Raw genomic sequence first — 14501 nt, forward strand, 5'->3', positions numbered from 1 at the left:
TATTAATGCTTTCTCACAAGAAGAAATACTCTATATTAGAATGTTATTTTATTTTGTTACTCAGAATTTCACATTTAAGTGCTGCTCAGCTCATCTGAAGCTCCTTGAAGATGTTTAGTCATCAGGGAAAGAAGTAGTTGTTGAGAAATAAAAGCTTACTGAATGTGAGCACAATAAATTTTAAAAACTTCATGGTGAACAGTAGTTTAAGTGAATGTTGTTGAATGTTTGCAAAGTGTTTATATTGCATAGATAAATTTCCAAATTCATGATCAGTTTATAAATGCTAGGATTTTTTAAAGGAAATAATTTATTACTTCTTTAATTTTTTTTTCTTCTTTTTTTAACCCTTTGCGGCGCACTATACGTTAACGTCGGAATTTCAACAAAAAAAGTTGTATGCTGTCTATTTAGTCCTAAAGGAGTATACAGGTAAAATTTTGTAAAAGATGCACTTAATGTTTTAGTTCTGTAGGTGTTCCATGGGGTGGAACACTGCGCCGCCAGAGCTTTTAAAAGTGCGACTAAGCGAGCATTGCAGTGAAGCACGAAAATGAGTAGAAGCATTTGTATAAGAATGAAAAAACTCTGTATTATGGCTGTATACATGGTTTTCTGGATATACACAATATTCTTGAATATATACGGATAAATGAGATAAATATCTATATATACAAATCCTATATACAAAAATATTTATAAATTTTCGGAAAGAGTTAGACCTCTCCGCACCATTTATGGAAAATTAATAATAAAAAAAATTAACTACGATTAATATTAACAGTGAAGAAAAATAAGCCTATGATATATACATACACGAAAAATATATACACAATTATTAAAAATAAACGTGAATGAGACTAAAAAGCGACAGCAAAAAATTTGCACAGGTCTAAGTAAAGATGAGTCAAGCTACTAATAAAATTCCCGCCTAAAAACTAGTTCCAAAAAATTCGAGATGCCAATATTAGGACTTTCATAACAGAAAACAGACCTCACCCCTCAATACTGCATTGTTTGAATTCATTCCCCCCCCAAAGCAACGGAAACAGAAAACATAAACAACGGATGTTCTCTCCTAAGCACAGATGTTCTGATTCCTAACAGCATGAGATCGCTAAAGGCGCAGTGTTCCCGCTAATGGAACACCCGCGTTTATTCAATGATTTTGGGTATGTTTTTTGTCTGAAAGATTAAAAAATATATAGAACAGATAATTTGGAGTACAGCCAGCAAAAACAGAAAGAATTCACGTCTAACAAGATCTAATTATTTTCTAAAAACTGAACTGTAAACCAAAATACTCAACGCTTTAGCGCATATAAAACTTCTACTTACAATAAACAACTACCACGTGCGAATAAAGTGCGATTTAAAGAGACGTCATAAATCACGCCATTCGGAAACATTTAGTTCCCCGCTTGTTTATATAATCAAAAACACGTGTATGTGAGTCATTCTTCTCTCATTTCGAGTAGAAGGTCTAATGTACATGTATCTGAAACCATATGGACATACAGTGCCATCTTGTGGCAGAAATTATAATTTGAAAAACGTTCCAGGGTACTGGCACAGGGTACTGACAGTCGGTAGGTAGTAAACGCAAAAATGCTCTGGCACGCCTGCGTGTCGGCCGGTAGGTAAGTGTGTTTGTTGCTGGCACGTATACGTGACAGTCGGCGTGAAGGGGTTAAAAAGAAAAGTTCAAAGTATATTGTAAAGGCATTGTTATTTATTTACGGTTGAATTTAAAGGTTTCAGAAGCGATTCAATTTAGTGGAACACTGAGCCGCAAAGGGTTAAGGACAGGGATATATGCAATATATTCAGTTTATTGTATTTTATTCTCAGGTCATGGCTGATTAAATTGTTAATTCAGATAATACTCTCTATTTTTTAAAAATTTAAATGCATTTAGTTTTTTTAAAAAAAAAATTATAATTAAAAATGCATCTTTTCTTTAAACAAATTTCATACATAATTTTGCTCAGTTTAATTTTTTGGAATTTTTATTTTATTGTATCTTATAACCATTTATTTAAAAAATTATTTCTTTGATTTTTCAAATATTTCATTAATATACATAATAAGATCAAAAAGTTCATGGGACTTTGCATGTAACTCTTTACTGCAGATAATTCAAGTTACTAATATGTGGCCATCTTTCAAATAATCCCTTTGGATAATTATACATTTCTGTCAGTATTCATACATCTTCTGGAAGCAGTAACTTAATTCAGTATTGTTCAAACTGTTACTGTTTTCCACAAAAGTCTAGGATTCCTTGCTACACCTCTACATGTTCTGCAAGTAGGAATTAAAATTTGAATGCCATTTTGAAATGCATTGAAGCATTTAAAATATTTAATTACAGTAAGAACCTCTGGATCCATTACCATCTCAGACAGTCAAAATCTCAGTTAATAGAGACTAAGTTTTAAATCATAGCTTTCCCCCCCCTTCGACAAGCCTTATTTAAGTTATTTATTTGAAGTTCTAAAAATGAGTGCACAGAAACAACTATTAATATTTTAATAAACTCTTTTGAAACTGTATAGCCCTTCCCTAAATGAAAAAATAATCCATACGAGATTTCATTTCATGGTAAATCTGGAATAAAAGAATTGCATTAAAATTGATACAAATTGTGAAATTTTGTCAAATTCCTTTAAATATTTTTTGAAAAAGTTTATTACCTGTTTTTTACGACAGACATGTAACTCTTATCAGCTACTGCATGATCATATCAATTTTTGATCAACAGAAGACGCATAGGAGAAGCATCAGGACATTGCTGTGAATATTAAAAGGCTCTGCTTAAGGCTTCAGTGCCCACTAAAGTTGAGTAGTGAAAGCCATCAGACTAGTAGTTTGACTAGGAACAATACTAATGAAGGGACTGTCTGCAAATGGTTTCCCACATGTCACATTAACCTTAGTTTTTTTTACGTGTAACACTACAGCTAATTTTCATGAATTATTTCGCATTGGTAGAGGCCAAAATCTGCTTCACTCAAAAGTATAAAATGTTCGTATATACGTATTTTTGTTGGAATAGATTTCCTTTTCCCATGCCAATGCTACAGCGCTAACAAAATAACCTACTTAAGTGAAGTGATAGCTTTTCTCTTGGGATCTTTGTGCAGTTTCCCCTTAGGACAGGATTCCAACTGTGAACATCAGTAGATAAACATTGATGCTAAACAAAGGAGAGGAAAGGTGCATTTGGAATAACAGAACTACTTTTAGTTGCTTGAAAGGAATGATTGGCATGACATTTAACAACTCCCAAAAAAGTGAACCATGCACTAAGGTGATGGGGGGAAAACACCTGGTAGAAAATGATGCTTGTGACCTGCCGATGTCTGAATGGTTGGGTGTTTTGGGTGACTTCAGAGTGAAAGAGTTATAAAGTCATCTATAATAGCATCCTTCCCTTTAGGGAGATAATCCTTGTGTGCTTGGCCATTATCTAAATAAAAAAGAGATTTAGGTAAGGCTAATTTTTCATGTTGTCTATTTCACTGTCATCTTCAGCATCGCTGCAATTCTTATTTTTCCACATCTACACCATGAAATATTTCTTTATCATAAAGATTATCCTTTTATGCTTTATGTTTTCAAATTCACTGTCAGTTAAGACAGGAAGAAATAATCAGGGGGTTAGAAGTAATCATGTTTTAGACACTATAACCTGTGTTATCACCAGGTTAATACAGTCCCTGAAATTTTAGATCTTGTTACGTATGTGCTGATAAATGTATCTAAGATTTTAATGTAGCTGATATGTCCCCTCCATGGAAGTAATTTTTTATTATTAAATGATTCTTTTGTTAAATTTTAAACTTACATTTTAATGTAGAATGATATCAGGGACAAAAGTACTGCATATCAATTTATAATAAAAGTGCCAGATAAACATGAACAAGATCTGTATTTTTGATTTTTCTCCTTTTTGTTAAGTCATAAATGTTTCTGCTGTTATTTACAATACTATTTAAGGATTTAATTTATAATTAAAAAAAAGGCTGTATTGCAGATAAATTTAAGAGAATATTATATATTTTTAAATAACTTGTTTTAATTTTCATATATAATTTCAGAATAAATTATGTGAAGTAATTTCATGAATGTGTTATAAGAAAACATAAATGCTTGAAAAGGTGATTATAATACAGTCAAATACTGAAAATCCACCGACCTGAAATCTGTGTTGCCTCTCAGAATATAAACATTCAGTTTATAGGTTCCGGAAACTGAAACATCGAGTACGAAATGTCGAAGAAAAAATACTTACCGAATAATGACGTCATAATTACTGAATAATAATGAGTCAAAACGGAAGTACCAAATTATCGATATAAAAAAGTAAAAAAAATAAGGTAAAATAAATAAGTTTTTCCCTTCTAATCTGCTTCGAGGTTAAAAAAGCAGACGATTCACTCAACTCTTTGTTCAAGTTCACAATTCACGTTGTTGTCTTTTCTGAGCTTTGTTATTTCATTTCACAAGATTGTTTGGCGCTGCCTTTTTTTTTTTATCTGGATATTTTGTGGATAAATTAAGAATATTTTTAATTTCAGCCCTTTTTTAATACAATGACAGATAAGTAACGTACTCGTGATTTTACTGCTTGCAAAGTTGAAAAATGTAAACACGTTGCATTGACGGTAACGCAAAAAGTGCAAATTCTGCAAAAGATGGAAGCAGGTACTACTCCGCGATTTATAGCAGAATGGTATGGAATTGCGACACGATTGTGTATGATATACGGAAAAATATAGAAAAGCTGTTGAAATTTTCCAGCAACAGTGATTCTAACACCGGAATACGAAACCAGAAATCTTTACATTAGGCGAAATCGGCAAACCTCAATGCTGTGTACTTATAATAATACAATGAATAATATAATCAATTTATATATGTAATAATACTTTAATGCATATAATAAATTATTGCAATAATGTATATAATAATTTAATTAAATGTATCTAATATGCCTTATTCATTTTGCACTTTTAGTCCAAATATTATGCTTTATCTTTTCTGTCCTGAAATCCGCAAAATCCTAAAATTCGCACAACCTCTGGTCCCAAGCTTTGCAGATTTCTGAAATTCGACTGTATAACAATGTAATACCTAAATTTACAGCATTTTGACTTGCTGTTTGTATAAAGTTTTTATTTTTGAACAAATAAAAAATCTTTTTCAGATCATGAAGATCCTCAGTGGTGCTATGACAACTTTGTGAACTATCGATCTTTGAAGAGTGCAGATAATGTACGGCAACAACTGTCTAGGATTATGGACAGGTTCAGTCTTAAGAGGACCTCTACAGAGTTCAGTAGTAAAGACTATTACATTAATATTAGGAAAGCATTGGTAGCTGGATTCTTTATGCAGGTGAATGTTTTTGAAAATTGTTGAGATCTTTATAATATGTATTTTTAGGATTGAAATAAACATTAACAAACCTTCCAGTTATGACGTAGCAAACATTAATCAGGATTGCCACGCTACCTGGAAGACTGTAAAAAGTTAGGGAATTTAAAAGTTGACCAAAAATGTCAGGGAATTTAATATTTTAGTCAAAATCTGGAAGAGTGGAGGAATTTTATACGACGATACCCCAAAAAGCGAGTTTTGCACCAGCACTGGAAGAGATAACTTTCTTGGCAAATTATGTAACGCGCCAGCGTCATTCAGGCAGCTAGCTTAGAGCTGATTTTCGCAGCTCCAATCAAACTGTCTTTTAGAAAGGCAATTTCCAAGCATTTTGGTTTCCAGTAACTTCAAGAACCAGCAGGGCCGTACCTGATGGGGGTGCAGCACGTATGCGGGCGGACTAACTCTCGTGATAGCACGCCTAATTATTTTAAATTCGTTGTAAGTACTTGTCATATATATGTACTTTTTGTACAATTTATCATATGTAAGTGCTTAGTGAGTATGCAATAAAAGTTTTATTAGTCATTGAGCACTTTTTTTTTTTTTTTTTTTTAAATCTGGGGGCGGCTATTTTAGGAAAGTACACAGGCAGCGAATGGCCCTGAGAATTGAGAGACTCGATTGCACATGTGCAGAGCATGTTGAACTAAAGAAAATACCTTCCCGTTCTCCTATAAAACAAAATCGATTTAATGCTAGTATACGGTACACACGGTATTTGGTGACATTATTTATGATGAGCATTAAATGGGTCATTTTGGTGTTGGTGACAATATTCAAATTCGTGCCAAGGCCGTGGCGTATACTAGGATTTTTATCGCAAAATCTTTAAAACTTTTTTTTTTTTTTACTTTTTAATAATTGCTGTGTTAGTCATTTTGTAGTAAAATAGTAATCAGTCATCTAGGCTAACCATTTAATATTGTATTTGCCAAAATATCGCTGATTATTGTTATTCAATTTTTAAGTAATTAACTTTATTTTAATGTTATTCGTATAATTTAATGTGGCTTCTTCCCTCTAAATTTACTTATTTATTAGTTAATAATAAATTCAAATTTCAGGCAATTTTCTCTGGTATAATCCTGAAACTATTTCTAGCAATATGATGACATGCTATCATGAAATTTAATGCACATATTTTTTGCTTTTGTGTGCTGCTAAATAAATATAAAATGCCTAAATTTATTTTAAAATTTCATCAAGTAGATTTCTTTCTTTTGTTTAGCTGCAAAATGTCTCCACAAAATCATATTTTTTAATCCAGATTGGGCAGATTCTAATCTCTAGTGAAGAAAATAACTCCTATTATAGTTATAATAGAAATGCTTGAGGGATTATAATATATATATATATCATATGTAATTGGCAAATTTTTGTGTGTTCAAGTGTTACTATAATTAATTTACCTCTCAGCAAGGCCAACGTGCACTACACAGACTGACTGGAATTTTATAAAAAAAAGTCAGGAAATTTCATTCTCCTCTTTGAGTGGCAATCCTGATCAATGCAAGGTTTATCACAAGGAAAAAAAATGTTGCAAGAGAATTCAATCTTATTTTTGCATTGATTTCAAATTAAAGGATTTTATGTGTATCTTTCAAGATGCAGAATATTTAACTAACATAATACACTCCCATTCTCATATACCTTCCCATTCTATTTTTAATTAATGTAATCTTTTCTCTAGGTTGCTCATTTGGAACGCACTGGACATTATCTAACCATTAAAGATAATCAAGTTGTACAGCTTCATCCTTCCACATGTTTAGACCATAAGCCTGAATGGGTTGTTTACAACGAATTTGTATTGACAACCAAAAACTACATTCGAACTGTCACAGATATTAAACCTGAGTGGTAAGTATATAAAGAATGTTTGTATAGTTATTTAATATACAGTCAAAAGTCGTTAATTTGGACACCCATAATCCGGAATGATATATAATCCGGACCTAAAAGCTACAAACTTTCTGTGCATGTTCATAACACCTTTATGGCTGCGAATATGCGTGTGCGCATGTAATGTATAATGGGCGGTATAAGCTAAGCTAAAATTATTTAATTCAGTTAATGTTGCAGATTGTGTTAATCCTTAATCTTCGAATTGGATCCGGCTTATTATTTTTTGCAGACTGTTAGAGCAACTTTATAAAAGTAAGCTTGAACTTTTGATTATGTCAAATAGAATTTCTGATATATATTTACTAATATGTAAAGGATCTACAAAGCGAAAGTATGTTTCGAAGTCCATTAAACAAAAAGTGGAATTGCTGCAAAAAATGGATAAAGGCATATCCTTTGTTTCTCTAACCATTCCAAAATCTGTTTATCAATTTCACGCCGCCGCACGCAATGAATTGGAAGTTGATTTGTCAGCACTATTCTTATCTTCAGGGCAGATGTTTTTATTTTATTTGGCTTATAATTCCTTACTAAATGTAGTATTTCATCTCAATGTACTCCGTCTTTGATATGGTTTAAATCAAATTCCTCGTCATTATAATTCTCTTCCGATAGTGAAGAAAGTGACACAGAGGTTATTGAAAACGAAAAAATTTCGATTGACAAATTAGTCTGTATTCTCGACACAGCAATTATAGGACTTGAACTGAACTTTGTAACTGAACAAGAAATTATGTCTGTTTATAGAATTAAAGAGAAAGTATTATCACATAAAACAAAGCAACTTAAATAACTTACATTAAAAGAAATTTTTAATAAAGTAAACAAATAAATATTAAGCTTTTTTTTTTGTAAATTTTGATACCCTTTAGATCATAATTGTTCTTTGTTTCATATATTACGGTTTCATATTTTTATCCGGAATCGCCCAGCGAGTCCGGATTAACGACTTTTGACTGTACTGTATTTGCCAGCACCTCCTCTTTTATACACATTTTTGGAGCATAAAACTTTATTACTGATCATTATAATGAATTTACAGTATTTTAAATAGAAGTAATACAAAGTAATACTTTCTGTAAATACCCAGTCTATCTGTGAACACCTTTTAATCTTCCTCAAAAACCCAGATGCTAAATGCTCCAGAGCTCAATGAAGAGTCTCTTGAACGCCGCAGCACGCAATGAATTGGAAGTTGATCTGTCAGCACTATCCTTATCTTCAATGCAGATGTTGTTATTTTATTTGGCTTATAATTCCTTACTAAATGTAGTATTTCATCTCAATGTACTCCGTCTTTGATATGATTTAAATCAAATTCCTCGTCATTATAATTCTCTTCCGATAGTGAAGAAAGTGACACAGAGGTTATTGAAAACGAAAAAATTTCGATTGACAAATTAGTCGGTATTCTCGACACGGCAATTACAGGACTTGAACAGCGGAACTTTGTAACTGAACAAGAAATTATGTCTGTTTATAGAATTAAAGAGAAAGTATTATCACATAAAATGAAGCAACTTAAACAACTTGCATTAAAAGAAATTTTTAATAAAGTAAACAAATAAATATTAAGCTTTTTTTTGTAAATTTTGATACCCGTTAGATCATAATTGTTCTTTATTTCATATTTTTAATTTTATGATTTCTGCATGCCATCTTAGAAGATTTAAACTGAAGATCTATAATCCGGAATCGCCGAAGTCCCAACAAGTCCGGATTAACGACTTTTGACTGTACTGTATTTGCCAGCACCTCCTCTTTTATACACATTTTTGGAGCATAAAACTTTATTACTAATCATTATAATGAATTTACAGTATTTTAAATAGAAGTAATACAAAGTAATACTTTCTGTAAATACCCAGTCTATCTGTGAACACCTTTTAATCTTCTTCCTCAAAAACCCAGATGCTAAATGCTCCAGAGCTAAATGAAGAGTCTCTTGAAACATCTTCTAAATCAGCATTTTAATCCTTATACAACAAATTTTCCTCTGTACCATCCAGTACATTACTAATGCGCACTTCTCAAATCATTTAACTTAATAAATAACTTCTTAAATGAATGTAATCAAAAATTGAGTATCGGCGTATAAGACACACCCCATTTTTTAGACCTATTCTCAAAGAAAAAAGTGTATCTTATCTCCAGCATGTGGAACTGTTTATCATAAATTCTAAAGATATGCTCATTTTAAAATTATTTTGCGACATTGCTGTTGAACTGAATTTTATGGTTTAAGTGCAAAGAACATGATATTTAATAAATAAAGGTAACACAGAAAATGTAAAAAAAAAAAAAAAAAAAAAAAAAAAAAAAAACTGGACGTAATTTAAAATCTGAAACCTTTAAAATTTTTTTTTTTTTTTGATGAAGCTGTTCGTATAACTTGCATTGCTGATGGGGATAGCTGGCAGCACACATGAATGTTGAATTCTGCCATATTCCTTCTTATAAAGCTCTTGAATATTAGCATATATGTGTTATTACCTGCTCATTTAAGGGGACATACAGTAAGAGCTGAATGAGGCTGAAAAGGGCATGATTATCGGTGTGCGTCAAATCATACATTGTGTTTGTGGAATTTTTGGGAAATTCGAATATCGTGCAACAGTGAATGATGTAGTGATGAAATAGAAATGTGAAGGAATTAAAAATCTCAACTATGATTCCCTCCAGATATGCGATGAAGTAAAACTGCCAAGCTTTATTCAAAATGGTGGTTACTGACTTTTGATTAGCATTTAGAAGTAATGGCAGTAGTTTTACCATTTGTGGAGTTTCCACAAATAGTATAGAGGCAGTGATTGCACTTAGATACCATAGGTGGAACTGTAGCAAATAAGCCTGTGATCATTAAATTAAATGCTCATTACCATTTATAGAAGTGCAAGACATGTTTCTTTATGGACTCTTTGAATCAGCGCTTTCATTCATTGCCAATTTTTATCATCAAAATGTTCTCGTGACCTCAGATATTAAATATAAAATGAAAATATAAATATTTTCCTATAAATAATTATTTTCTTTGATAAAGAATATGCTTATAAAAAGTAGTAGTGTTGTATTTCAATTGTACAAAAATTAATGAAAAAAATTGTTTTATTGAGATAGATGTACTTATTTTTTTTGCTGAATAATAAATTAAATCTTGGTGCAATATTTAACACTTCTGGACATAAAGGATCTTCATTGTTTTCCAGTGTTTAATGAAATATGAATTTAATGAGCATTGAAGCTTAAACATTAATTTGACATAAGTATATGATGCTGTGTTTGGCAGAACATTTACTTCTTCAGAAATTGTGAGAAATTCAGTTCTAGCTCTGGTCCAAAATTCAGTCAAGTATTTTTGTGTTAATTCAAGTTTTTAAGTTAATCACTTGATATCTTAAAAATTCCTCTTGGGTTTTATATGGCAGGTGATTTTTCTTATTAATGCCAGTAAAAAAGTTTATAATGTTGTCTGTTTATAATTTATAGTTTATGATTTTGATAGCACATTGTTCAGCTCCATTACTAATAAGCAGTAGGGGACCTCTTGATAATCAGACTGTGTAAAAGTTGCATGATAATTACCAGCAGCTTTCACAAATGTTGTTTCATCTTATTGAATTGTAAATTTTGGGGATTTTCTTTAATAAGTTATTTGAATTGTCCATTTCTAATTTCAGAAATTCTATTAATGACAATGCCGTTTGACAAAGACATTTTCTGAATTTCATCACCATATTTATTTCCATATTTCTGCCATTTTCATAGCATGATATTCTCCAATGGTGTATGAATTTTTATTTTAACAATCAGATATGAAACTTCATATGACACTAGGAAATATCTTTCGCTAAATCATAAACATTTCAAAATATTTTGAGGACAGTTGTTGGAAATATTGTTTTGGTTTGTTCATGTACAAAGGATGCTTGGATTCAAGATGCCTCTTTAATTATGAGGATTTTTTACATTGGACAGCTAAAACATTATTGCAAATTAAACAGACAGGTTCATTCCATCACAAATGACAAAGATTACCACATGCTTCTTCAAGAGACTTTGTAGTACTGTTATCTGTGTCATCATTGCCTTTTTACTCAAATTTAATCATTTATCCAAAAAAATATTTTTATCCTAAAATATGATATGTCATATATTATTGAAATAACCAACCGTAGTCAAGTAAAATAGAATCCTTATGATGGAGTGTTATCACTACACTAATCACAGTGGTGCCGGTCTTGCATGTGTGTGTGTGGCACAGAACATTAGGTGCTGTGTTTGAATTTAATGAAATTCCATGTTTTCTCGCCGCTTTTCTTTTTTGGAGGGATTACAGTTTAAAAAATCAAGTATCTAATTTACTGGTTTTCATTTTTATGAAGTATAAGGGCGAGTCAAATGAAAGTGAGCCAGTGCGAATATATGACAAACAGAGTACTTTATTTAAAGGTAGTCTCCATGAACATTGAGACATTTATCCCATTGACAAATGAGCTGCGTGATCCCTGTCTCATAAAACTCCTTGGGCTGTCGATTCAAAAAGTCTGTAACCGACTCCTTCACGGCGTCGTCCGACACGAATCTGGTACCCTTGAGATGTTTTTTCAGTTTCCCGAAAATGTGAAAGTCGCATGGCGACAAATCTGGGCTGTATGGAGGATGTTGCAGTGTGTCCCACTTGAACTTTGCCAGTTGTGTCTTAACCACATCAGCGACGTGGGGACGAGCATTGTCGTGTAGCAAGATCACACCATTCGTCAATCTTCCAGGTCGTTTGTTCTTGATTGCGACATGCAGCCGATCCAGCGTTGCACAATATCGCGAACTATTGATAGTCTCTCCACGTTTAGCAAATTCAATCAGTAATAGCCCCTGACGATCGAAAAAAAAAGTCAATAGCACCTTTCCCGAGGAAATGACAGCCTTTGCTTTCTTCGGGGGTGGTGAATTCAAATGTTTCCACTGTAAGCTTTGCCGGCGTGTTTCAGGTTCGTAGTGGTGGCACCATGATTCGTCTTCGGTCACAATTGCAGACAAGAAGTCGTCACCCTCATTGTGATACCGGATGAGATGAGTCAAAGCAGCGCCGAACCTCTCCGTCTTCTGGCGGTCGTTCAAAATCTTGGGCATCCATTGAGCACACAAAAGCCGATAACCTGGATGATCATGAATTATGGTGTGAACCGAACCGTGACTGATGTTCACACGCTCTGCCAATTCATCGATGCTTATCCTCTGTTCTTGTCTAATCAGCTCATCAACCTGTGCAATTGTGTCGGGGGTGATTGCAAGGTGGCTTTGGCCTGGTCTTGGATAGTCTTTGCAACTTTCACGTCCTTCTCTGAACCGTTTGCTCCAACGCTTCACAGTGGCCAATGCGATGCAATGTTCACCATACATAGCAGTCATACGGCGACTAATTTCATGTTGGGAAACACCTTCAGCTGTCAAAAACCTGACCACACCACGCTGTTCCTCTTTTGGAGCGTCCATTATGTCACGCTACCGTCTTCAACCCAGTGTAAGAGCGCCTTAAAGAACTTTAACCTCACACTTTCGCGCCACTTTCGTAAATGAAGGCTGTCTCTGTGCTACGCGCATGCGCCGCAGATGATGGACCGAACCATTCTTGCTGAGGAGGGGTTGGCTCACTTTCATTTGACTCGCCCTTATACTTTAAACACATCATAGAATTTGCAGAACTGATGAAAATATCCTATTTTATCTTCATTCCCTGTTTGTGGAAAAAATTATTAAATTATTTACGCCAACATTTCCACATTGGTGTTATGAACTAGAAATCTAACTTATTACTACTTCTTTGATATAAGTGATCTGACTGCAGCAGCCCCCTTAATGATTTTGATATTTTCTAGTCATTCTTACTTATTTTAAAATATAATAATTTAACAAAAAGCTACTGTAGTTGAAATTTTTGTTTTTTGTGGAAGTTAGCTTAAAATCTGTATAGGCTCCATAATTCAGCTCTGTGATATTTCAATATTGTATATTTACTGAATTACATTAAATCTTTTTTTCCCCCCTTTGTTTCAGGCTATTGAAAATTGCAACAAACTATTATGATATTAGTAATTTCCCAGCCTGTGAAGCGAAGAGGCAATTAGAATTTCTTGCAAATAAAATGCAATCTCGTCAATATCAAGAAGGGTTTTAAATTAAAATTCTGCTTGAGTACTTTTTTAAACATTATTCATAAATAACATGCATATGATTGTAGAATGGTGTATTTCTTTGTATATTATCACACCCAGCATATTTTGGATTTGTATGAATATTGGGAACATTTTGTTGTTCATCATAATAAACATCAGTACATTGCATGTCTATTGAGTTTTTTTAATCATATAATAACAGTAAGTGAAATATTTGACTCTAATGTACTTTATGCAGCAGTGTTTGCATTAAGAAGCAGTATGTCCTTAGCTATTGTAAAACGGAGATCTGTAAGTCAGCCTCAGGTTAGAAGCAGCCATCACATAAATACAGTGAAATCAACAGAAGCACATTATTGTTTACATTTTTTGAATGTGATAATTTATATTTAATAAGCACAATGAATCCTTTCTTCACAGTCATCTTGTAAAGTGACAAGTATTTCTGTGAACATAAAACATTGATTTGAACAGGGTCTCTCTTTTTAAGGTAACCATCTCCACAGACCACATGGGATGGCATGGTTGGTTTACACAGAGTTTGCTGAATGTATTAAATAAAAATAAACCATGAATTTTTATATATATGGGGGGGGGAGGGAATGAGAGGCAGTAAGTCGAGAATGGCCTGCTCTCTAATATGTTTTATGAAAACATACGTCTCTAATATGTTTTATCATTTTGTTTACATATTATGAAAATGTTAATTAAAAAACACTACATATCATACATGTAAGATGAGCATTGCTGAGTGTATGTTTCAGGGAATACTAATTGATGCAGTAAAGTGTTAGGTAACATCCTACTATTGTGCTCAATCTAGAACTCTTCCAGTTTTGAATTTTGGGTTACCTTCCTCTCCCCAATCAGTTAAAATCAGCTGCTAAATTCCCTAAAAATAATATGAAATTTTTTATTTCTAAAGTTTTTTTTTTAACTTTGTCAAATATAACAATGTTTTGAAATTTCGGGGGT

At 32.7% G+C, this 14501-nt stretch overlaps 1 protein-coding gene across 6 annotated transcripts in view; it reads left to right on the plus strand.

Moving 5' to 3' along the window:
* LOC146995116 (putative pre-mRNA-splicing factor ATP-dependent RNA helicase PRP1) overlaps positions 1-13694 on the plus strand; it is an 84779-nt gene extending 71085 nt beyond the window's left edge. For 2 of the 6 annotated variants that reach the window (XM_085825610.1, XM_085825609.1), the window contains 3 exons: positions 5213-5403; positions 7139-7308; positions 13408-13694. In XM_085825610.1, coding sequence (XP_085681736.1) covers positions 5213-5403; positions 7139-7308; positions 13408-13528 — 482 coding nt within the window. In that variant the 3' untranslated portion in view covers positions 13529-13694. Of the gene's footprint in view, positions 1-64; positions 165-5212; positions 5404-7138; positions 7309-13407 lie in introns of those variants that run through there. The other 4 variants (XR_015043568.1, XR_015043566.1, XR_015043567.1 and 1 more) reach the window with 4 other exon arrangements.
* The last annotated feature ends 807 nt before the right edge of the window (positions 13695-14501 follow it).

Source organism: Stegodyphus dumicola, chromosome 10 (genome assembly GCF_044657685.1).
Source record: "Stegodyphus dumicola isolate Sdum_Otavi_A_Nest chromosome 10, ASM4465768v1".
Classification (NCBI taxonomy): Eukaryota; Metazoa; Arthropoda; class Arachnida; order Araneae; family Eresidae; genus Stegodyphus; species Stegodyphus dumicola.